A 20,444-nucleotide genomic window follows, 5' to 3' on the forward strand; every position below is an offset into this window, starting at 1 on the left:
AAGTCGTCCACCTGTCTTTTAGACCCAATCCCAACCAGATTACTCAAAGAAGTTCTACCTTTAATCTGCTCGTCCATATTAAATCAAATCAACCAATCTTTACTGTACATTTAGACTATGTACCACAGGCTTTTAAGGTGGCTGTGGTCAAACCTCTATTAAAAAAAACAACCCTGGACCCTGGAGAACTAGCCAACTATAGGCCCATTTCAAATTTACCCTTTATTTCTAAGATTCTTAGTTTCTCAGGTTCAAGAAGCTGACACTCTCTCTTTAAGATCAGGCTTAAACCTTCCTTTTTGATGAAGCCTATAGTTAGAGATGGTTCAGGTCACTGGCACTGATTGTTAGTCACTGGAACCATCTCTTAGTTAAGCTGCAATAGACATAGACTGCTGGGGATTTAATTTATACACTGAGCTCCTTTTATCATTGCTCCATGTTCAACTAACCTTGTCTCTTTCTTTCCGGGAGTTGTGCTTCCCCCTGTCTTCCTCCCACTCTTTCTTCAGCTAAAGGTATCATTGGACTCAGAGCTGTGTCTGTGTCCGGTCTCTGGTCCAACCATCCTGCCTGTGCTCTGTTGTTGCTTGTTGTTGCTTGTTGTTGTTGCTGTGCTTTTCTCTCTCTCTATCCTCCCACCCCAACCGGTGGAGGCAGATGGCCGCCCACATCCAGTCTGGTTCTGCTGAAGGTTTCTTCCTCGTTAGAGAGGGAGTTTTTCCTCTCCACTGTTGCTGTCAAATTAAATGCTTGCTGTATGTGGGATTTATTGGGTTTAGTTGTGTAAGGTTTTAAACCTTACTTTGTAAAGTGCCTTGAGATAACTTTGTTGTGATTTGGCGCTATATAAAGAAAATTGAATTTAAAATTGAATTGAATTGAATTGAATTGAATTGAATTGAATTGAATTGAATTGAATTGAATTGAATTGAATTGAATGAATGAATGAATGAATGAATAATGTCAGTTTGATTAATGTCTGGATATGTGTAAAAAGTATGAATTCTTTAATGAAACACACTAATAATAAATGAACTGATCCAGACCAATGATACATGACGGTACAGACGAAGCTGTTCAATGAGATGAACAGAGGGAATGAAGAGCCGACACTTTGGGAAAAGCAGCTTTGTGAGGTTTCTACTTTTATGATGCACCAACTCAACATCTCACTGGAGGTTTATAGCAAAACTCAAACCAACAACCAGAGAGACCAGAAGCACAGCAGTGATTAAATCCCATCATGCCAACGATGAACCGTGGACTGGAGCAGGTTCAGGCTACGCTGCTGCTACTGATCGGACCCTGAGTTTAATCATCAGAATGTTGCAGGTTGAAGCTAAAGCTGACGCTCAGGCTGTGAGAGTCGTTCTGGACCGTCCGGTCCAGCAGGTTGTAGTTTCTCATCAGCTCCTCGTAGAGGCGCAGCTGATACTCGCCCTGCAGAGAAGCTACAAGCAAACACAGCGTCACACGCTGAAGGATGAAAGTGTGGAACAGCAAAGGAGATGAACTTGAACATACTGATGTGATTTAATCTTGTATGAATGTTTTATACCTTTCATAAGTTCTGTTTTCAGTTGCACAGGCAGTTGGAAACACCTGACTTTGACTTTTGAATTCAGTGTCCTGCCAAGAGTCCAACACAGCTACTCTGTGAGTGTGTGTGAGAGCGTGTGAGAAAGAGAGAGTGAGAGAAAACCTACCGTGCACAAGGCAGCAGAGCATCAGGAAACGCAGGGTGAACATCCAAGCTTCCATTCTGAGAGAGATGTGAAACCACACAGTTTAAAACTGAACCAGCAGCAGGGAGGGGGAGAGAGGATAGGGAGGGGCGTAGATGCTCCACCCAACACACCTTCATGGAGAAGCTGGAGTCCGAGGAGAGAGATGCTGGGGACCATCGATGTGTTTGGATGAGGCTGGTCCTCCCCTCATGTCCGCGCTGTACAGGAATCAAGTCCTTCAGAGCAGACACTTCATCAGGTGTTTCCCCAAACTGTTCCTCTGAGCAGGTAATTTGTTCAGAACCTGTCTGTCTGCAGATCAGACTGTTTCTAAATCATGTTTTTCCAGAGGTTCTATCCTGCAGAGACACGGCAACAAGGTGGCAACGAGGTGGACTCCTGCTCAGAGTCCAGGCGTCTGACTTCAGCTGTAAAGTTGTGTCGCCACATTAAAGAATTAGGTCGATCACTGGTCTGGACTGATCTCTGTTCTGTTCTTATCTTAGATGAATAAAGATTCAATCAACGTTTCACTAGAAACAAGCTTTGTAAGAGTTAAATGTGAACCCATGTCCTAAAGGTTCTGCCCACAGCCCACTGAACAGAACCAACAGGACCCGAGACGTGGGCTCCTCATGCTGTGACCTGCCACAAAGTAATTCACAGTTTTAATTTGAAAGGTTTGTTTATTAATATGAATTAACTGTTGGGGGAGAAAATGAGATTCTAATCTCCACAGAAGATTTGACAGAACACACAGAAGTTGATTCTAGATGATTGTTAGTCGGCGTCCTGGAGAACATCAACAGGTGAGTCTGTCCTTCAGGTAGCTGGAGGTGTTGGTGTCCTCCAGCATCAGCTTGGTCACGTCGTACAGGTTGTGCTGGTAGGCCAGTCTGTAGCGACTGTACACATCTTCGCAGTGGCTCAGCAGACGCTTCACGTTCACCGTGACGCTGCTGGGGGCGCCGTCCAGCCTGAAACCACAGCGACACACGCACTGAGATGAGGTCCAGTCAGAACTCACATGCTGAAAAAACGATCTCACCTCCTGAAAATGTCCTCAAACAGGCTGGAGGTCAGTGGACGGTGGTGCTTGAGCTCCTCCAGATAAGCAAAGTCTCCTTTGAAGATAACTTTCTGGTACAGAATCTCAGCCCAGTCCGGAGCATAGCCATACGCCTCTGACACCACAAACACCTAGAGACAGGAAACAGTCGAAATTCAAGATCTGTCACTGAGCTGAGTGAGCTGGAAGCTAACAGGAGACTGACTGGGAAGCTAACAGGAGACTGACTGGAGGCTAACAGGAGACTAGCTGGAGGCTAACAGGAGACTGAAAGGAGACTAGCTGGAGGCTAACAAAAGACTGACTGGAGGCTAACAGGAGACTGAAAGGAGACTAGCTGGAGGCTAACAAAAGACTGACTGGAGGCTAACAGGAGACTAGCTGGAGGCTAACAGGAGACTGAAAGGAGACTAGCTGGAGGCTAACAAAAGACTGACTGGAGGCTAACAGGAGACTGAAAGGAGACTAGCTGGAGGCTAACAAAAGACTGACTGGAGGCTAACAGGAGACTAGCTGGAGGCTAACAGGAGACTGAAAGGAGACTAGCTGGAGGCTAACAGGAGACTAGCTGGAGGATAACAGGAGACTGAAAGGAGACTAGCTGGAGGCTAACAGGAGACTGACTGGAGGCTAACAGGAGACTGAAAGGAGACTGACTGGAAAGCTAACAGGAGACTGAAAGGAGACTGACTGGAAAGCTAACAGGAGACTAGCTGGAGGCTAACAGAAGACTGAAAGGAGACTAGCTGGAGGATAACAGGAGACTGACTGGAGGCTAGCTGGAGGCTAACAGGAGACTGACTGGAGGCTAACAGGAGACTAGCTGGAGGCTAACAGAAGACTGAAAGGAGACTAGCTGGAGGATAACAGGAGTCTGAAAGGAGACTAGCTGGAGGCTAACAGGAGACTAGCTGGAGGCTAACAGGAGACTGAAAGGAGACTGACTGGAAAGCTAACAGGAGACTGACTGGCGGCTAACAGGAGACTAGCTGGCGGCTAACAGGAGACTGAAAGGAGGCTAGCTGGAAGCTAACAGGAGACTGACTGGAGGCTAGCTGGAGGCTAACAGGAGACTGACTGGAGGCTAACAGGTGACTGAAAGGAAACTGACTGAAAAGCTAACAGGAGACTGACTGGCGGCTAACAGGAGACTAGCTGGCGGCTAACAGGAGACTGAAAGGAGGCTAGCTGGAGGATAACAGGGGACTGAAAGGAGACTAGCTGGAGGCTAACAGGAGACTGACTGGAGGCTAACAGGAGACTAGCTGGAGGCTAACAGGAGACTGAAAGGAGACTGACTGGAAAGCTAACAGGAGACTGACTGGCGGCTAACAGGAGACTAGCTGGCGGCTAACAGGAGACTGAAAGGAGGCTAGCTGGAAGCTAACAGGAGACTGACTGGAGGCTAGCTGGAGGCTAACAGGAGACTGACTGGAGGCTAACAGGTGACTGAAAGGAAACTGACTGAAAAGCTAACAGGAGACTGACTGGCGGCTAACAGGAGACTAGCTGGCGGCTAACAGGAGACTGAAAGGAGGCTAGCTGGAGGCTAACAGGAGACTGACTGGAGGCTAGCTGGAGGCTAACAGGAAACTGACTGAAAAGCTAACGGGAGACTGCCTGAAGGCTAACGGGAGACTGCCTGGAGGCTAACGGGAGACTGAAAGGAGGCTAACAGGAGACTGAAAGGAGACTGACTGAAGGCTAACGGGAGACTAGCTGGAGGCTAACGGGAGACTGAAAGGAGGCTAACAGGAGACTGAAAGGAGACTGACTGGAGGCTAACGGGAGACTAGCTGGAGGCTAACGGGAGACTGACTGAAGGCTAACGGGAGACTGACTGAAGGCTAACGGGAGACTGACTGAAGGCTAACGGGAGACTAGCTGGAGGCTAACAGGAGACTGACTGGAAAGCTAACAGACGACCAACCCAGCGCTTAACTGGAAGCTACCGGAGGCTAACTGAGCTGCAGCTGAGCTACTTAAAATTATTCATTTCTGTTAATGACATGCTAAAAGACTTAATCATGCGCTACTATGCACACCTGGAAGCAAAGAGGCAGCTGTGTGATGGTTTTCGGCAGGTCTGCCGGCTGCAGATTGATGACACGCAGGTCTGATCCCTGGTTGAGGAAGTGCAGCTGCAGAGTGACCAGCTTGGCCATGTGGACACAGCGAGTGGCCTGACGTATGCATGAGTCCTAGAAGCACAAGCACCAAGAACATCAAGTGACAGACAACATCATTAACACAGACTGGATTCAGGTCAAAGGCAGAAGCAGCTCAAGGACCTTGGAGAAACTCTCTGCCGCATCCTTCAGCAGGCCCAGAACCTTGACCAAAGACTTCTTCAGATCAGGAGTGATCACTGCAAACAAGCAAACAACGCCATCAAACTGGTTCTGGGAGTTGTGGGAGTTCCAAGCTGACAGTTTGTGAGCAGTCTCACCCCAGGCCTGAGACTCGATGATCTTCAGCTGGGTCATGGCTGCCATCTCGTGGTTCTCTCCGATCTCCCTCCTCATGGTAAAACACAGTGCCACCATGTTGTGCTTCTCGCTGTCTGCAGGGAGGCAGCGCTTTATGTAATCCAGCAGAGCAGTCTTCAGGCTGGAGCTCTGCAGGAGATACAGTATTATCACCACAGCTCACCTACATCATCACATCCACTGTGCTAATGTTCATCATGGACACAGCTTTTATTCTCTACAAAACACTAACAGAACTGAAAGCTCTCAGTGGTTAATGGCTGGGGTCCAACCTGTCTTCTGTCCGTGTCCACCTTCTTCCTCAGCAGCATCTCGAAGCGATGGCTCTGGTGCAGCAGGTCAAAGACGTAGGTCATTTCTCCGTACCTGCCGATACCCGTCAGAAGACGGACCTGCACACACACGCGCACACACACACACACAGGTTGTTATAAAGGGGAGAGGCTTAGCGTGGCGCTATGCCTACGGCGGCGGGTACCAGCAGACTGTAGTGCTCTCCTGGGGCGAGGTAGGTGTGGCTGAGGTGACGGGCGGCCTGGAGCACCCTGACGATCCCCTCCATGTTACAGGTGATACTGAAACAGTCATGAGCCACGATTAACAGCTCCACAACTACAGGAGAAAAGACGAGACCTCAGCAGCTGTTGCTTTATCAAACGGTAAAGTGGCGTTTCAGTGCGCGTCATACTGCAGCTCAGGTCTCGCAGTGGAACCGTGTTGAGGTCCTCGAGCAGTTTCACTCCCACCAGGTTCGGGTCTTCACACAGTTTGATCAGCTGGACCAGTGAGTCTCGTCCCTCCGATGGCCTAAGTATCTGCCTCTCTGCAGGTCACACAGGAAACATCTAAATCAGATGCTCGGTGAGACTCCAGCATCATCTTTGGATCCTGGAGGCTTCATTAAAGATTCAGCATCTAGAAATCTGAATGTTAAGCTAATAACTACTACAAAAAGCAGCTCCGTTCTTACCTGGCTGCATCTCCTGGGTGGAGGCCAGGTGTGCGCGCACCACAGCAGATGACACCAGCTCAGCCACGGTGTCTGCAGACAGACACTGGGCTTTGATGAAGGCCTGAGCCTTCCTGAAACGCTCTGTCTGCTCTGACAGCAGCAGCTTCTCCAGCACAGAGCGAGGCTCCTCCCGGCAGAACTCGCTGAAGGAACACTGCAGCTCCTGGGGACACACAGGCTTAATGTCGCTGCTCTGTATCTGAAAGATCGCTTACACGGGACTCACGTCCTACCTTGGACAGCTGGTACAGGCTGAGCACTTGTTTACAGTAGCTGCTGCCATGGCGACACTGGTCCACCAGTCTCTGAAGCTGGACAGTGACCTCATCTTCAAGTAGGGGGAGCATCACGAATGAGGACAGGCTGCTGAAAGAAGGAGCTGTAGGAGGTAAGACTAGCGTTAGCTGCTGAAGGTTTAGTTCCAGGCCCTGTAATGGTGCTCTGGTCATTTACTTACAGCTGGTGAAGCTGCTCCTTTGTGAAGCCTCTGGAGACTCTTCAAGTGTCTCAGGGTTCAGCTTCCCTGATGCCAGGCCGTGGCAGCGCAGCACCACCCATATGTCCGGGTGATGCAGGGAGAAGTAACGGCAGACCCGGCTGGCTTCGTGGACAAAGCCCTCATCTAATAACTGATTGATTAATGAGGTCAGGACACTCTGTTCCTCTGGATTCAACTCTGTTTGGTCCTGGGGGGGACCTGGGAGTCCCTCCAGACTGAGGCACGCCTCTGTGTTCAGGCTTGATATGTTGGAGAAGGAGAACTCCTTCATAAGCACTTCACAGGTGTTGGCTTCAGGTGTGACAGCGACTGGTGTCAAGTTAAAAATGCTCTCCTTCTCCACAGCGACAATTAGAACGTGTTGTCGGACCCGGTTGATCCACAGCTTCTTCTCCAAGCTCTCCAGTTTGTCCAGGGGAGCCGGGTTGAGCAGGGATAGCCAGTGAGCAGTAAACCCCAGCAGCAGACAGCGCTCCTGGGCGTCCTGCAGGTCCATCTGGGCCTCTTCAGCCTCAGGCTCGGTCTGAGACAGGAAGAACTGGGAGGCTGATTCTGGGTCAGTCCCTTCACTCATCAGCTGATCATGACATTTCTTCCAGAAACTGACTCGTGTCTCCAGCCGTCGCCACTGAAGCTTAGACTTCTGGGAGTTCACTTCCTGAAGTAGCTAAAACCAAACAATCAGGTTGATAATATTAAAACTGAACTGAGATGAACAGAATCCGTGGGTTTAATATGCCTGCCATGGAAAGCTGCAGTATGAGTGTGTGCAGCACTACTACAGTGATGTGTCTGTGGTGCTGACCTGGCTGAGAAGCAGGCGCTGGACGGGCAGACCCGCCAGCACAGACACCTGCCGAGCCTCGCTGTAGCGTCCTCTAGCCTGCAGAGCGTCCACCACAGCCTGGAGCTCCCTCTGCTGGACGGAGGCTGAGCAGGACTGCAGCAGCCTGGGCGCCACGCTGACCCCTGTCCCCTGCAGCAACTCACTGAGCTGACTCAGCTTCCTGAAGTCAGGTCCTACACACACACACACACACACACACACACACACACACACACACACACACACACGTTTAGAAAGTTCTCTTCCATTTCATTTCATCATGTACCCTGTGAGGAAGCCAGTATTTTTCATATTATTATTATTATTATTATTATTAGAAAAAATCACTTTGTGATTGAATAACTTTGACTTAGTTAAACCTTTTTGGGACATCTATTTTGTCCTGTGGAAATTTTACATTTCTTTTCATCCTGTCAGACATTTCTTTATGTTTTGTGAACTCACCGTTGGATTTGAGCAGTTTGTCGACGTCGGCCAGCAGATGCAGCAGTTGGTGCAGGTCGTACTGGGACGAGCGGCGCTGCAGCATAGTGAGGAGCAGCACGGAGGCCTGGCTCTCCACCCACGGCAGCGGGAGTCCACCAGGGGGCGAGGGGCTGCTGTTCCTCAGCTGTAACGGAGGCATTAGCTACCTCTCACAGCCTGAAGTGATCAACAGTTGACATGCAGTGCTCAGGTTAAAACCTACAGTGATGAGTGTCCTCTGGAAGTCCAGCAGCTTCGCTTTGGCCTCAGAGTAATTTCTGTAGTCGCAACACAACTCGAACATCTTCAAAACCAGCACCAGAGGACAGTCCTGAGGAGACACGCAGACTGAAGCTCAGGGAGACCAGCTCCTCCCAAATGCTGCTCAGTGAACAACGACAGAATCTGAACCACTTTCAAGTCACAACGCACGTTTTTACCTTGTGGAACAGCTCAAAGCCTCGGAGGAGGGGCCTGACGCAGCCCCGCCCCAGCAGCGTCCTCCAGATAATTGACAGGTCGTGTAAAGTCCATTCGTGACGTTGAAGGGCTTCAGCCAGGTGAGTGGTGGCTTCTCCAGCAGTGACAATGTCAGCAGAAGTCAACACCCACACGCACAGGCAGGACAGTGGGTCTGTGAGCTGTCAATCAAATGCTAGTGAGATAAAACTGGATGCGATTAGTGCATCGTACAGAGCCGCTGCCTGCGGCAGCATTTACCTGTTGACAGGCAGCCAGTATAGCCAGCATCGGGCAGCGTAGCACCACAGCCTCCTGCAGCAAGTATCTGCAGGGTGACGCCTCCTCCTGACTCCGCAGCAGGACCTGGACCAGCTCCATGGGCTGCTCCAAACTCTCAGAGGCCTCTTCTCTGCTCAGCGTGTGGCCCTGGGCTTCAGGGCCACAGCTCCCGCTCTGACTGTACAGCTGCAGGTCCTGAAACGCTAGGCTCAGGTGGGCCTGCAGGGCGGGGCCAAACTGAGCTGCCAGAGATTTCACCTTGAGGAAAGACCAAATATGGTTAAACGAACAAGTAACGACCAGAGAGTCCAGCATCTCCAGAGGCCTGTCACAGGATGGTACTCAGGTAAGTGTGTACCTGCTGTGATGGGAAGTTGTGCAGTTGGACAAACAACAGGAAGTGGATGAACTGTCCGTCAGAGGCGCAGTGGGAGGGGTAAACAGAGCTGAGCCTCAGACTGTGGAGCTGACAGAACTGCACGGGCAACGCCCACTCCTGCGCTGCTTCATATGATGATCTACACGCACACACAGATGGAGTTAAGAGGCTACTTCCAGGACGCTGGTGGTCACTGACTTCCCCACAGTAAAGACTGCAATGACATAGATACAGTATGGTATATATGGAGTTCAGCTCACCTGCCGATGCCCTTTTGCTCCAGACTGTCTGTCACTGCAGCCTCCAAGTAGCCAATCAGCTCCTCTGCTGCTCCAGGCTCCGCCTCCACCAGCTTAACACCTTTAGACACTGAAACAAGACGTCAGCATGAGGTCGCCAGCGTATCACAGGCCTGACGTGTGTGTGTTTACCCAGAATGTGTAGGTGCGATGCCAGAGACGCGCGTGTGTTATCGTGGATCCAGTGCTGCAGGATGCAGTTCAAGGCGCTGATGTCGACTCTCAGTTTGAGGCTGCAGACTCCAAGCAGCTCGCAGAAGCAAACCGCCGCGGAGGTCACAGATGGGGCGTTGAAGGACCGCAGGGCCAAGCGGTACACCTGCTGCCCAGCCTCCTGCAGTCTGAGCACGCACGCACGCACACCGTTATTAGAGCTGAGCAGCAGAACAGCGCTTGGCTTTGCTGTAGCGTCAGGCTGAACTTACAGGAGTTTGACATCACAGCAACTGTTTAGCTGCTGGACCACAAAGGTGGCAAAGGCGAAGGATGGACGGCCGTGACGCAGGTAGTACAGGAAGTCAAGGTTCTCCACGAGGGCGAACCTGTTGACCAGGTGAGGGCTGGAGAAGTGAGGCAGCTCTGAGGTTTCTGTGGAGAAAGAGGTGAGTTCCACAAGCTTTACTTAGCCTCAAGCTTTATTTGGCTAATAATAATAATAATAATAATAATAATAATAATAATAATAATAATTGAACTTTATTGATCCCACATTGGGGAATTTACTCTCTGCATTTTTACCCATCCCCTGAGGGGATCCCCATGCCCAACACTCTACCACTGTGCCACCAATTGTGGCTACATGTTCTCAGTGTGCTGCTACTCTAACAAAGCCACAACCCAAGCAGTGCATCTGGAGCCAGAGTTCACATAAAATAAGACTTTAAGGTGGCTCATCCAACCCTAATGTTGCCAATGCTGATGTATGGGTCTCACCAGCTGAGCTCAGGGTATTCGCCGTCTGCCATCCAAACAGCCTGGATGGGTCCAAAGGATGGAGAGACTGGAAAACACACAGACTCACTACAATTACTTCATGTGCTGTAACTTTACTGCAACGCAGGCACAGTCTGTTGAGTGATAGCATGTGTGAGAGCACAGGGACCTGCAGCAGGTGGTACAGGGAGATGTCAGAAGACGGGCCGGTTCCTCGAGATCCAGTGGGGAACAGTGCTGCCTTCAGCTTGAGGTGGGAGGCCAGCGCCATTTTCAGGAGCTGAGGGTCGACTGTTCTGTCTGAGCAGCCGGACCTCTGGCCCTGAACCATGACCTGCACAGGAAGCAAACTTGTCCCATCAGAACACAGTAGAACTAATGCGTGAATCCGTTCTGTGCGCGTCATACTGCAGCTCAGGTCTTGCACTGGAACCGTGTTGAGGTCCTCGAGTAGTTGTCTTCACAGCCCTGATGTTCCTTCAGGGATCAGAGGTTCTGCTTACCTGGTCGATTCCTCCAGGTGCAAACATGATGGCAGCCAGCGCCAACAGACTGTGTCCCTCCAGCAGCACACTGCTGAGAGATGCCTGGCTCCCTGGTAACAGAACCTGGGCACTGGTGAGACTGGCCTGGAAGACCAGAACTGGATCTGCAACAGTCAAACAAATGTGAAAACACTGTTTTGTGGTTCAGGTGGGATCAATGGCTCTGTTTGTACCTGACAGATCTCTGGTGATCTCCTGGATCTTCACCAGCATCTCAAACCAGGGCTGGCGTCCAGACAGGCTCTGGCTGCTCAGCAGGGGGCAGTTTCTGGGCGTCAGTCTGTGGAGAGGAGACGTGGACAGTTAGAAAATCAGCAGAGGAGGACAAACCGTGGCATCTATCACCACACACCGGTAGTGCTCCAGGTAGGTGTAGAGCAGGTACTGCAGGTTGTGATCCAGACAGAAGGCGATGAAGAGGCCGTGGAGGTCGATGCCGAGCGACGAGCGGTACCGAGGGACCGGCGGAGACGGCGCCATCACCCCTCCACCTCGAGCCAACCTCCACAGCAGCAGCTGCAGGTCTGCCAGCTCCTCTGGGATGAACACACCGCTCCTGGAGGGAAGTACAAACAGAGCTGAACCCAGAGGATCCAAGGAGCCCATGAGCACAATAAAGTCAAACACCTTTCATGTGACTCTTGTGGACATTTCTAAGATAGAATATGTACTACTACTAATTTCTGTCTTCCTATCTGCTAATCTGCTTTGAAGCCTCTGAAATTAGGACATCACCAGACCCATGACCTGGTGCTGCTGTACCTAGCCAGCAGGTCCAGGATGTTCTGCCTCAGGTAGGTGCTGCACACTGTGCTGCTGTTGACCAGTTCTGGGGTCAACTCTGGCCACTGAGTGCCTGTGGTCTCCTTGTTCTGGAACCAGCTGGCCACCCGGCTCTGGTCGTGGAGGGCGGTCAGATAACGCCACAACACAGCCGGATCACAGGGGCTCAACTCTACAGGACCGAACACAAGAACAGAATCTGTTAAGGTCAGTGAAGGAGTCAATCATAGATTTGTTGTTCAGGATCGGTGGCGGTGGTTCTATACCAGCGTGGGAAAGTCTGGACAGGAGGATGGTGGTCCTGCAGCTCTGGTCCCAGTTCCTCACCCAGTCCAATCTCAGATTCTGCCAAAGCCCCCTTTCTCCACCTGGCCTCCTCTGCTCTACCAGCTCCCTCAGAACCTCCTGAACAGCTCCCTCCTCCCTGCAAACCATCCGAACCACCCTGGAAGAGACAGTAAGTGATTGCCAGGTCTGGTGGAATCTCTGTCCTACAGAGTCTCAGTATCGTTACCTTTGTGATATTAGACTTGTTGAACAGCGGGACGCAGACAGCAATTCCAGCCTCTCCAGCTGCTTTAAAAACAACACACTCTGCATCTGCTCCTCTGGAAAATAACTGTGCCTTGAGAGTTCCTCCACCTGAGTGAGCAACCAGTCAAATACAGGGTGAAGAAATGTCTCCAGCTCAAACTCTGTCCACAAAGTCCACAAAGGAAATGGTTTTATTATCTCAACATTCTTTCAAACCTGACTCACCACAAAGTCCCTGAGGTCCTTGTTGTCAGTGTACAGACAGATACTGTGGAGCTGCTTCAACACACTGAATCCCTGGACACAGAAAAGCACAAAAAGCGTCACAACTGACTCCTAGAAAGACAACTGCTTCTCCTCTGATTCTGAGTAAGAACCTAAGGTGGAAGACTCAGTCTATGTTTGGATGATAGTGGGTCGGACCATGTTGACGAGGAGCCTGCTGGCCGTGTGCAGGTCTCTGCGCTGCAGGCAGATGAAGGCCTGCTGGAGACCCTCCATCCTCAGAAGTGACAGTTGCTGCTCTGGATGTCTGCGCCGCCTCAGGACAGCCTGAGCTCTGGGGATCTGATTGGTCAGGATGGAATGACGAACCACTTCCTGCAGCACACGCAAGCACACACAGTGGTGAAATATGAAGAAATGCTCAAACGCAAGCCTTGGGCTACTAATCATTACCTCTGTCGCCAGCTGCTCCCACTCATCCTCCTGAGGAGCAGCAGCTGTGTTGGAGGTGTCCCCACCTGCAGGCCAGGGAAACCTCTTTAAGTAGGTCCTCAGCTCAGTGAGGTACTGGTCCAGAACGTCCACACAGTTCTGAACACCTGCGTCATCATCTGCAGACAGAGCAACACAGCTGTACTGTCTGGGCCACAGACGGAGTTTGATGTGTGTCTGTCGCCTTACGGTGTGGGCCAGACAGCACCGAGCGGATCTGAGTGTTCACAAAGTTCACTGTGATGTTGAGAAGCTGTTCTGAGAACTGGCGGCTCTGAGCATCACTGTTTGATTCTCTGACGGCTGAGCACAGCAGGTCCAACGCAGGACACAGCTCCCGGACACCTGCACACACAAAGCGAGACAGTCAGTGAAGCACCTCGGAGCTGTAACGTCATGGTGTACTTACTCTCAGACAGACTCCAACTGGAGGCTGCAGGCTGATCCACAGCACCCAACGCTGTTGGTGGGTTCAGGATGTTTTCTTTGCTCTTTAGGTAGAACTCCACTGTATCCAGCTGACGGTTCTTCAGACCAGCCTGAAAAGAGGCACAAAGCTGCTTTTAAAGGAAGGTCGTCACACGGACAGGACAACAGCTCCCACTGAACGGTCCCTGGAGGCAGAGGCCGTGTGAAGCTGAGCGCTTCCTTGTACCTGCAGGGCGTGAACGGGAATGGAGCAGCGCCCCCAGTTGTTCAGGTGACAAACTGCATCTACGGTTGCTGCACTTCCAAACAGCATCAACCTACTGAGCAAGTCCTGTTGGGAAACTGAGAACAAGACCTGAAACATACCAGAATCTGGTGAGATGGAGAGAAAGAGAGAGACAGAGTCAAGGGAGGAGGACAAAGCTTCAGATTCTGAGCCTCTGAGAGATTGTTTTTTGAGTGTCTGTCAATTTCAGTCTCCTTTATGAAGCCTAATTAGTTCTGAGAACATTTTACTCCGGGATCTGGGGAGAAAGTGACAGCAGATTCTAATGTGGAATGAAATCTGCGGGCGTGAGGAATTTGTGTCTGTGTGCGAAGAGGAACTTCAAGCCTTTCAGATAGGTTCGCTTTCACTTTCCCCTCAGCAAACACCAGTGTGAGTCTGACTTACTCTTGAGCAGCAGTCTGTGCTGTCTCAGTCCACTGTGCTGAACTGGAACCGCCACGCTCTCTGCCTGGTGGTAGCTCACACTCCCAGACTCCAAATCCCAAAAGGCCACTGTGGTTTGTCTGTTTCCAGGCGAGACGAAGGTCAGCAGGGCAGAGAAATCAGAGACGGTGAGCAGAGATGGGGTGGACGGTTCTTGGATGGAGAATCCGGTGGTTGCCCCACCAGCAGGGACTCTGCTGCAGCCTGAAGACGTAGCCCAGTGGGAGTGCAAGTGGGGGAGAGAGGAGGACCAGGAATCTCCAGCGAGCTGAGAGGCAGGCGGAGGATGAAGGGCTTTATTGTACATGGAGGCCAGGCAAGCTTCCCAGGAGCTACAGACAAACCAGAGGTCAGGCTTCAGTACTGGAGGCGTGACATGTGGTGTGTGAGCAGCTCACCGGTCGACACCGAAGGTGAATCCCAGCGCGGTGACACTACAGCTGGAGCTCGGCAGGCTGTCCTGGTCTCTGGTGTGCTGTGGCTGGAGAGAGGGGCGAGGGGTGGGGACTGCACACAGCAGGTGGTCTGGATGCACCCTGGAAGACAAAGTGATTAGCAGACCTTCATTTTCCCGTCAGAATCTACACAGTGGGAGGACAAAGCAGTTTGAGTGCTTTTTCTTACAAAGGTCTTAATCGTGTGGTGCTGTTGGTTTATATTTAATACATAATCTGTTGCTTTGCACAGTTTTGATTCTAGTTCAAGAATGACATGATGCTCCAACAATGAACTGTGAACTGTGAATTGTTTTCTGCTGCTGTACCTGAAGTAGTGGTTGAGGTCAATGGCGAAAGCAGCATGAGACTGAGTCACCACTACGGCTGTACTCAGATCAGGTGACACCTGAAGCAGGCAGAAGGAGGATGAAAACGAGGCGACGGCTTCCTCTGCCAGGCCAGAGCTCAGGTAGGCCGGCAGGTCGATGCTGGCCAGCAGGCTGCCACCGGCGATGCTGAACACAGCTGGAGGAAAAGTTAAAGGGACCAGCGCAGACAAGAAAGATCACGTAGAACATTCTGCTAGTGGGGTTCACTACAGCAGATCAGCCTCGTTTTGACTGTTGGTACTGGAACAACTAAAGCTACAGGTTCAGCAGTAAAACCCTAAGGAAACATCAGTATATAGGACCTCAGCTCAGACCCAGCAGGCTACTCCCCTATTTATCCATCCTGTCATTGGTAATAATAATAATAATAAATAGTATTGTTGGAGCAGTGTTCAGTGAGGATACAGATGAGTCCAGTGGTGCTGAGGATGAACAGCGTGTCTCTGCAGACGCAGTGGTGGACAGCATCAAGAGTGCTGCCGTCTGCCAGCTGGAGGCTGTGGCAGCACATCGTCTGCGGCTGCTCCCCCACCTGCTGCCACTGCACCTGCAGCAGCCACTTCCTGTTGAGCAGCAGGCAGCAGCAGCCAGCAGAGAAGCACAACACGCGCAGGGACTGCAGCTCAGCCACATCTGCATAAAACATCAGTAAACGTTACTGGGTCTGCAGACTGCGGCCCAGACGCTGTGCCCCGCTGGTTCCGCTACTCACTGGGGTCCTGCTGTTTGACCGTCTGAAGCAGGTCGGGTGCAGCGCATTCGCCGACACAGAGCAGGGAGACGGGCGCCGAACGTTCTGCTTCCACCTCCAGCAGCGTCAGGTCCCACTGAGATGCCACAGCCAGCAGCCTGAGACTGTGGACGCTCACCTCCTCCCACAAACAGCTGAGAGCAGACGAGAAACACACACACACACACACACACACACACACACACACACACACACACACACACACACACACACACACACACAGAGGCCAGAGTCAGTGAATGACTTTGAGGCTTTCTCACACTCAAACAGTCAAATATCTGGGTTTTGTGGTGGTTCCGTTTGACATTCACTCTCTGTAGCAGCCGTCCACTGCAACCGGAGGAAGCTTTCTGTCCGCCGCCTTCCACAGCACCAGCCGCCCCTGGACCTCCAGACACGCGAGCAGAGAGCCGTCCGGAGCCAGCTCGGCTTTCTGGATGTGCGCTACATCTCCGCAGTGCTGCTGATCGGGGAGCACGGCTACCTCCAGGGAGATGTTCTCCAGCCGCGGAGAGGCCTCCAACATGTTCACCCGGTGAAGAGAAGCCGTTCTAAGTAAGACGGGCCTGGATATCCAGCGACTGACACATACTGGAGCGTTATAACGCCAAATAAACAGAAAACAACGACAGCGGAGCAAAAGTTGGAGAATTTCCTGCTGTCTTGTAAACAGCCATAGTCACATGTCAGGTTTTCGTCAGTCATGTGATCAGATCTGACTAATAGGAAACCAGAGTCTGTTAATCAAATGTCGATTTACAAAATTACTTCATTCTGTTTCTAAATTATCTTAGAATTATGGCACAACACGCTGTTTTATTATTTAAACGCACTCGTTTTAATATTTTATTACACGCACTGGATCTATTGCTATTCGCTCCTTTTGTGGGAACAGATCGGTTATTGATTACGTGTGCCTGCATTCAAGAGTCAGGAAGCGCGAGCGACACGAATGCTCATTGGTTGCGCTAAAGTCTGTGATTTCTAAACTATTTTACGTCAGTATTAACGCGGTCTACCGGTTCCTAATGCGATCCACATGACGGTAGATCTGCTAAAGGTGCGCGCCGCCGCCCAGTTACTACGGACGCTCCTTCCAGTTCCTGTCAAAGGCCAAACAAGTCCGCCTGTTAATGATGGCGCTGCCCCGGACATGGAAGTAGTGTCGGGCTGTGTGTCGCTCACCGTCAACAAGGTTTTATTCTTCTCTGGACTAGTCGGAAACAGGAATGACCTAAAGGCCAAAGCGATGGAGGAGAAAGCGCTAGAAGTCTACGGTGAGCCACCCTCGAATGGGCCGAGCCGGTACCTGATGTCGGCCAAGTTTCAGTAACTGGGCGAACCGGGCAGTGTCCGCAGCCCAAAACGGAGACTTTGCTGAGGGGACTTTGGTGTGAAAGAAGTCAAATACATGGTAGACAGGTTCCGAGACACCTGGATAAAGTTTGGTGTTCGGTGCCGTGGGCTGACGCCGGGACCAAATTCTCCTGTCAAGCAGGATTGGGTCGGTACTGGGTCAGGACCCGTTCATGCGAAGGTTAAGTTTACGATAATGGAAGTTTGGTGAAAACAGCCATTTAGTACTGGAGCAGAACTTAAACCCGATTCTTTGATGGAGTTTGTTGCTTGGGCTGGAAGGTTCTGGAGGGTCTGTTTTTCTTTTCTTCCTGTTTCTCGCCTGCTCCGACTCTTCGTTCACTGCAGTTCACTTACACATCTTGTTTCTAACTCTCATCAGACGTGATTCGATCGATCCGGGACCCAGAGAAGCCCAACACCCTGGAGGAGCTGGATGTGGTGACAGAGAAATGCGTGGAGGTCCAGGAGCTCGGAGAAGACGAGTTCCTCATCATTATCAAGTTCTCTCCAACCGTCCCCCACTGCTCTCTGGCTACTCTGATCGGTGAGTCCCAGCTGATAACGCTGATAACTGCTGCTGCTCGGACCCACATGACTCGGTGGAACCTCGTCTAGTTGAACAAGGTTTTCACGACTGGTTCAGTTTGTATTCATCCTTGTTCACGTTTCCTGATAAACATTAGTTCACTATGTAATTTACAATAACACCCACGTGTATTAGCAGCTCCTCCAGTCATGGGTCAGTGGTTCTGTTGGGTCAGCTGTGTCAAAATGGTCCAGAGGAGCAGAAAGGAACCTTTTCACTTTTGCTGTGGTCCCGGTGGTGGAGCTGCCACAGACAGACCTGCTCTCACCAACATCCTCACACTGGGCCCGTATTTGTCAGGCAACTCATCTTTGATCTAATCTGTTGTTTCAGGCAGAACCAGAGACTGAAGGAGACAACTCCATGTTTCAGCTACAATAACAGAAAACTCTTCCTGGTTCCTAATGCCATGTTATTAACGGATCTCCTGAGGTTAAATGGGTCTCGGTCCACTTGTCTCCATGTTGGGGAGAAGCGTTTTGTTCACACAGAAGACCCGCAGCTCCTCTTAGCTCAGACGCTTGGGGTTCTGCCCACATCTCTGGGTCCATTTTGGATTATTACTGTATGTTGTCAGTTTCCAGCTGCTCCATGATTGGAGGATCTGGCTTCACCCAGGACATCGAAAGGAAAAGGCCGATGAGTGGAGGCGTCCTGTAGCTCAGAGCCACTCAGGCTGTTAGTTGTTAGCTGTTTCCCTTCCCCGAGCCTGGGCTTAGAACACGGATCTGAACCGTACTCATTGTGAGCAGAACAGGAAGCAGAGCAGCCACCTCCATGAAGCCAGAATAAGAGAATCTTTCTTTTTTCTATCTATCGTGAACCAAACATGTAGTAAGTAAATGCCTGAAGGGACGATCAGCGTGTGTGGATCACAGACCGACTCTGGTCCCTCATCAGTATGTTAACATCGCAGAGCAGCCTACTTTCAGATTCTGTCAACTCATGTAGAATCCTGAATGAATCTGCAGAATCTGCAGGATGGAAAGAACGGTGCCGTGAGTCCGGACATTGAGTGAAAGAATGTGTGTGTTCTCTTCTCTGTGGAGAACACTGCTCCTGGTCTGTTCTGTGTGTTACAGGTCTGTGTCTACAGGTGAAGCTGCAGAGGTGTTTGCCGTTTAAACACAAGGTGAGTAGCAGAGATTTTAAAGTCCATTCGCTGCTGGGACCCAGGTTCTGGTCTGAGGAGCAGGTTCAGCAGCAGACGAATGTTAGGGAAAGCGGCCAGTTCAGAGGTGGAGGGCTGCGGTCGAGGTCGTCGGGGAGCTGCTCCTTTAATCCATCCTGCGTTTGTCCTTGAAGCTGTATAATAGTTGTGTACTGTACTTAGGGATTCATTTAGATGCAAACATGCTCGAATACCGCGTTTCTAGCTTGAGTCGCTTCGTCTTCATTTAACACGCGTTATGTAACGTCCTGCTGATGTTTCTTTCTCTCCTCAGCTGGAAATTTACATTTCAGAAGGCACACATTCGACCGAGGAGGACAGTGAGTGATTGCCTGTAGTGGAGGGTCAGGCGGCCTCCTGCTGTGACTGCTCGTCTCACTGTGCCGCTTGTCTTCCCAGTCAACAAACAGATCAACGATAAGGAGCGAGTGGCGGCTGCCATGGAGAACCCCAACCTGAGGGAGATCGTGGAGCAGTGTGTCACTGAACCCGACGACTGAGGACGGTGCCGCCTGGACCTGTGTCGGTTCCGGTTCCACTGGGCTCGGAGCGGTTCTTTCCAGTGTGTGTTGATGTTTTCATCATCATTTGAGGTTTAAAGCTTCTTCTAACAGACCTCATCGCACATTTAGCAAAAACGTTTCCTACTTTACAATGTAAAATGTCTATTTTGCTGGTTTGTCAATTAAAATGCTACTTGAACACATGGCGACTGGAAGCTGCTGGTTTTATCTCTACCTTTGGCTCGTCCAGGTGGTTTGTCCTGGAGGTTCAGGCGTCTCTGTCCCACTGCATGGAGCTTCACTGGCTGGTTGATGTCTGTCGATCAGCTGGTGAACACACTGAAGAGCCAGAAGTTCCCTCTGGAAACACGAACGTGTCATCATGTCACTGTGTGGAAGTCGCTGGATATATTAAAATTCCTTATTACAGTGACATCTGCCTGTATTTTGGGATGGCGAGTCTGAATGTGACTGTAAGCAGTCAGACGTCTTTTCCAGCACTGACATGGTTTCACTTCTTGGGGGCAGTGCTGGTCCGAGTCACACCAGAGGAAACGGCAGCTCCTGCAGTTTATAGCGGTCACTCATCAACCTGTGCGCCTCCTGTTCGTCTCCTGTTTGCCTCCTCTTTTACTCCTGTTTGTACCCTGTTCGGCCCCTGTTTTCCTCCTGTTCACCTCCTGTTCGGCTCCTGTTTGCCTCCTCTTTTACTCCTGTTTGTACCCTGTTCGGCCCCTGTTTTCCTCCTGTTCGGCTCCTGTTTTCCTCCTGTTTTCCTGCTGTTCGGCTCCTGTTCGGCTCCTGTTTCACACTTTTCAAACAGGGACCGTAAAGATTCTGAAGCTACTGGAGGATGTCGACAGCCTTGAAATCCTGGTCCCATGCGGTGCTGAAGGGAAAACGCCTCAGCTTAGACCCAACCTCAGCTTTGAGCAGAACCTTCCCACTGTAAACCAACATGTTTGTAATCGTGACGAAGCTTGTTTGCTTCTCATGCTTCTCCTTTTGTTGCTATGGAAACTGCCTCTTGCTTTTGATTTTCTGAAGGCTGACTTTTTAAATGGA

At 50.9% G+C, this 20,444-nt stretch overlaps 3 protein-coding genes across 7 annotated transcripts; 1 reads left to right on the forward strand and 2 right to left on the reverse strand.

Annotated features, from left to right (window-relative positions):
* Window positions 1–1,034: 1,034 nt before the first annotated feature.
* LOC129604230 (neuronal acetylcholine receptor subunit alpha-7) lies at window positions 1,035–2,260 on the reverse strand. Its single transcript, XM_055509690.1, has 4 exons — window positions 1,862–2,260; window positions 1,710–1,765; window positions 1,562–1,632; window positions 1,035–1,454 (listed from the first exon to the last, which is right to left on the reverse strand). Exons 1-4 carry the CDS (start codon window positions 1,865–1,867, stop codon window positions 1,315–1,317), a joined length of 273 nt encoding a protein of 90 aa, XP_055365665.1. The 5' UTR covers window positions 1,868–2,260; the 3' UTR covers window positions 1,035–1,314.
* A 136-nt stretch (window positions 2,261–2,396) lies between these two features.
* Window positions 2,397–16,461, reverse strand: spg11 (SPG11 vesicle trafficking associated, spatacsin). Its single transcript, XM_029153565.3, has 40 exons — window positions 16,072–16,461; window positions 15,722–15,894; window positions 15,415–15,642; window positions 14,947–15,145; window positions 14,582–14,719; window positions 14,145–14,515; window positions 13,698–13,843; window positions 13,452–13,581; window positions 13,232–13,387; window positions 13,004–13,161; window positions 12,749–12,925; window positions 12,551–12,622; window positions 12,306–12,433; window positions 12,058–12,236; window positions 11,771–11,963; window positions 11,361–11,564; window positions 11,182–11,288; window positions 10,967–11,112; window positions 10,633–10,797; window positions 10,464–10,530; window positions 9,956–10,118; window positions 9,663–9,871; window positions 9,492–9,600; window positions 9,211–9,370; window positions 8,832–9,110; window positions 8,552–8,752; window positions 8,335–8,442; window positions 8,091–8,256; window positions 7,605–7,819; window positions 6,758–7,466; window positions 6,534–6,679; window positions 6,259–6,463; window positions 5,977–6,111; window positions 5,767–5,900; window positions 5,561–5,680; window positions 5,249–5,417; window positions 5,091–5,167; window positions 4,845–5,000; window positions 2,779–2,930; window positions 2,397–2,707 (listed from the first exon to the last, which is right to left on the reverse strand). Exons 1-40 carry the CDS (start codon window positions 16,284–16,286, stop codon window positions 2,533–2,535), a joined length of 7,140 nt encoding a protein of 2,379 aa, XP_029009398.1. The 5' UTR covers window positions 16,287–16,461; the 3' UTR covers window positions 2,397–2,532.
* Window positions 16,462–16,707: 246 nt separating this feature from the next.
* Window positions 16,708–19,582, forward strand: ciao2a (cytosolic iron-sulfur assembly component 2A). 5 transcript variants are annotated; one of them, XM_055509688.1, is made up of 5 exons: window positions 16,711–17,037; window positions 17,499–17,663; window positions 18,755–18,837; window positions 19,151–19,196; window positions 19,276–19,582. In XM_055509688.1, the coding sequence occupies exons 1-5, from the start codon at window positions 16,800–16,802 to the stop codon at window positions 19,374–19,376; spliced, it is 633 nt and encodes a 210-aa protein (XP_055365663.1). In that variant the 5' UTR covers window positions 16,711–16,799; the 3' UTR covers window positions 19,377–19,582. The 5 variants fall into 5 exon arrangements, with proteins under 5 accessions (XP_055365664.1, XP_055365663.1, XP_040927090.1 ...); XM_029153566.3 differs by having other exon boundaries at window positions 16,721–17,037; window positions 18,788–18,837; XM_055509689.1 differs by lacking the exon at window positions 19,151–19,196 and having other exon boundaries at window positions 16,708–17,037.
* Window positions 19,583–20,444: the final 862 nt, after the last annotated feature.

This window comes from Betta splendens, chromosome 6 (assembly GCF_900634795.4).
Source record: "Betta splendens chromosome 6, fBetSpl5.4, whole genome shotgun sequence".
In the NCBI taxonomy this organism is placed as follows: Eukaryota; Metazoa; Chordata; class Actinopteri; order Anabantiformes; family Osphronemidae; genus Betta; species Betta splendens.

Excerpts from the sequence above, each read along its gene's own strand:
- LOC129604230 (XM_055509690.1), bottom strand. Across the intron at positions 1,633-1,709 it reads GCTCTGCTGCCTTGTGCACG|GACACTGAATTCAAAAGTCA; the intron begins GTAGGTTTTCTC and ends GACTCTTGGCAG. Across the intron at positions 1,455-1,561 it reads GAAAACAGAACTTATGAAAG|CTTCTCTGCAGGGCGAGTAT; the intron begins GTATAAAACATT and ends GTTTGCTTGTAG.
- spg11 (XM_029153565.3), bottom strand. The coding sequence starts at position 16,286 with ATGTTGGAGGCCTCTCCGCGGCTGGAGAACATCTCCCTGGAGGTAGCC. Across the intron at positions 11,964-12,057 it reads GTCCAGACTTTCCCACGCTG|AGTTGAGCCCCTGTGATCCG; the intron begins GTATAGAACCAC and ends TCGGTCCTGTAG. Across the intron at positions 8,257-8,334 it reads TCCAGAGGACACTCATCACT|CTGAGGAACAGCAGCCCCTC; the intron begins GTAGGTTTTAAC and ends CCTCCGTTACAG.
- ciao2a (XM_055509688.1), top strand. The coding sequence starts at position 16,800 with ATGACGGTAGATCTGCTAAAGGTGCGCGCCGCCGCCCAGTTACTACGG. Across the intron at positions 17,038-17,498 it reads GAAAGCGCTAGAAGTCTACG|ACGTGATTCGATCGATCCGG; the intron begins GTGAGCCACCCT and ends AACTCTCATCAG. Across the intron at positions 17,664-18,754 it reads CTCTCTGGCTACTCTGATCG|AACACTGCTCCTGGTCTGTT; the intron begins GTGAGTCCCAGC and ends TTCTCTGTGGAG.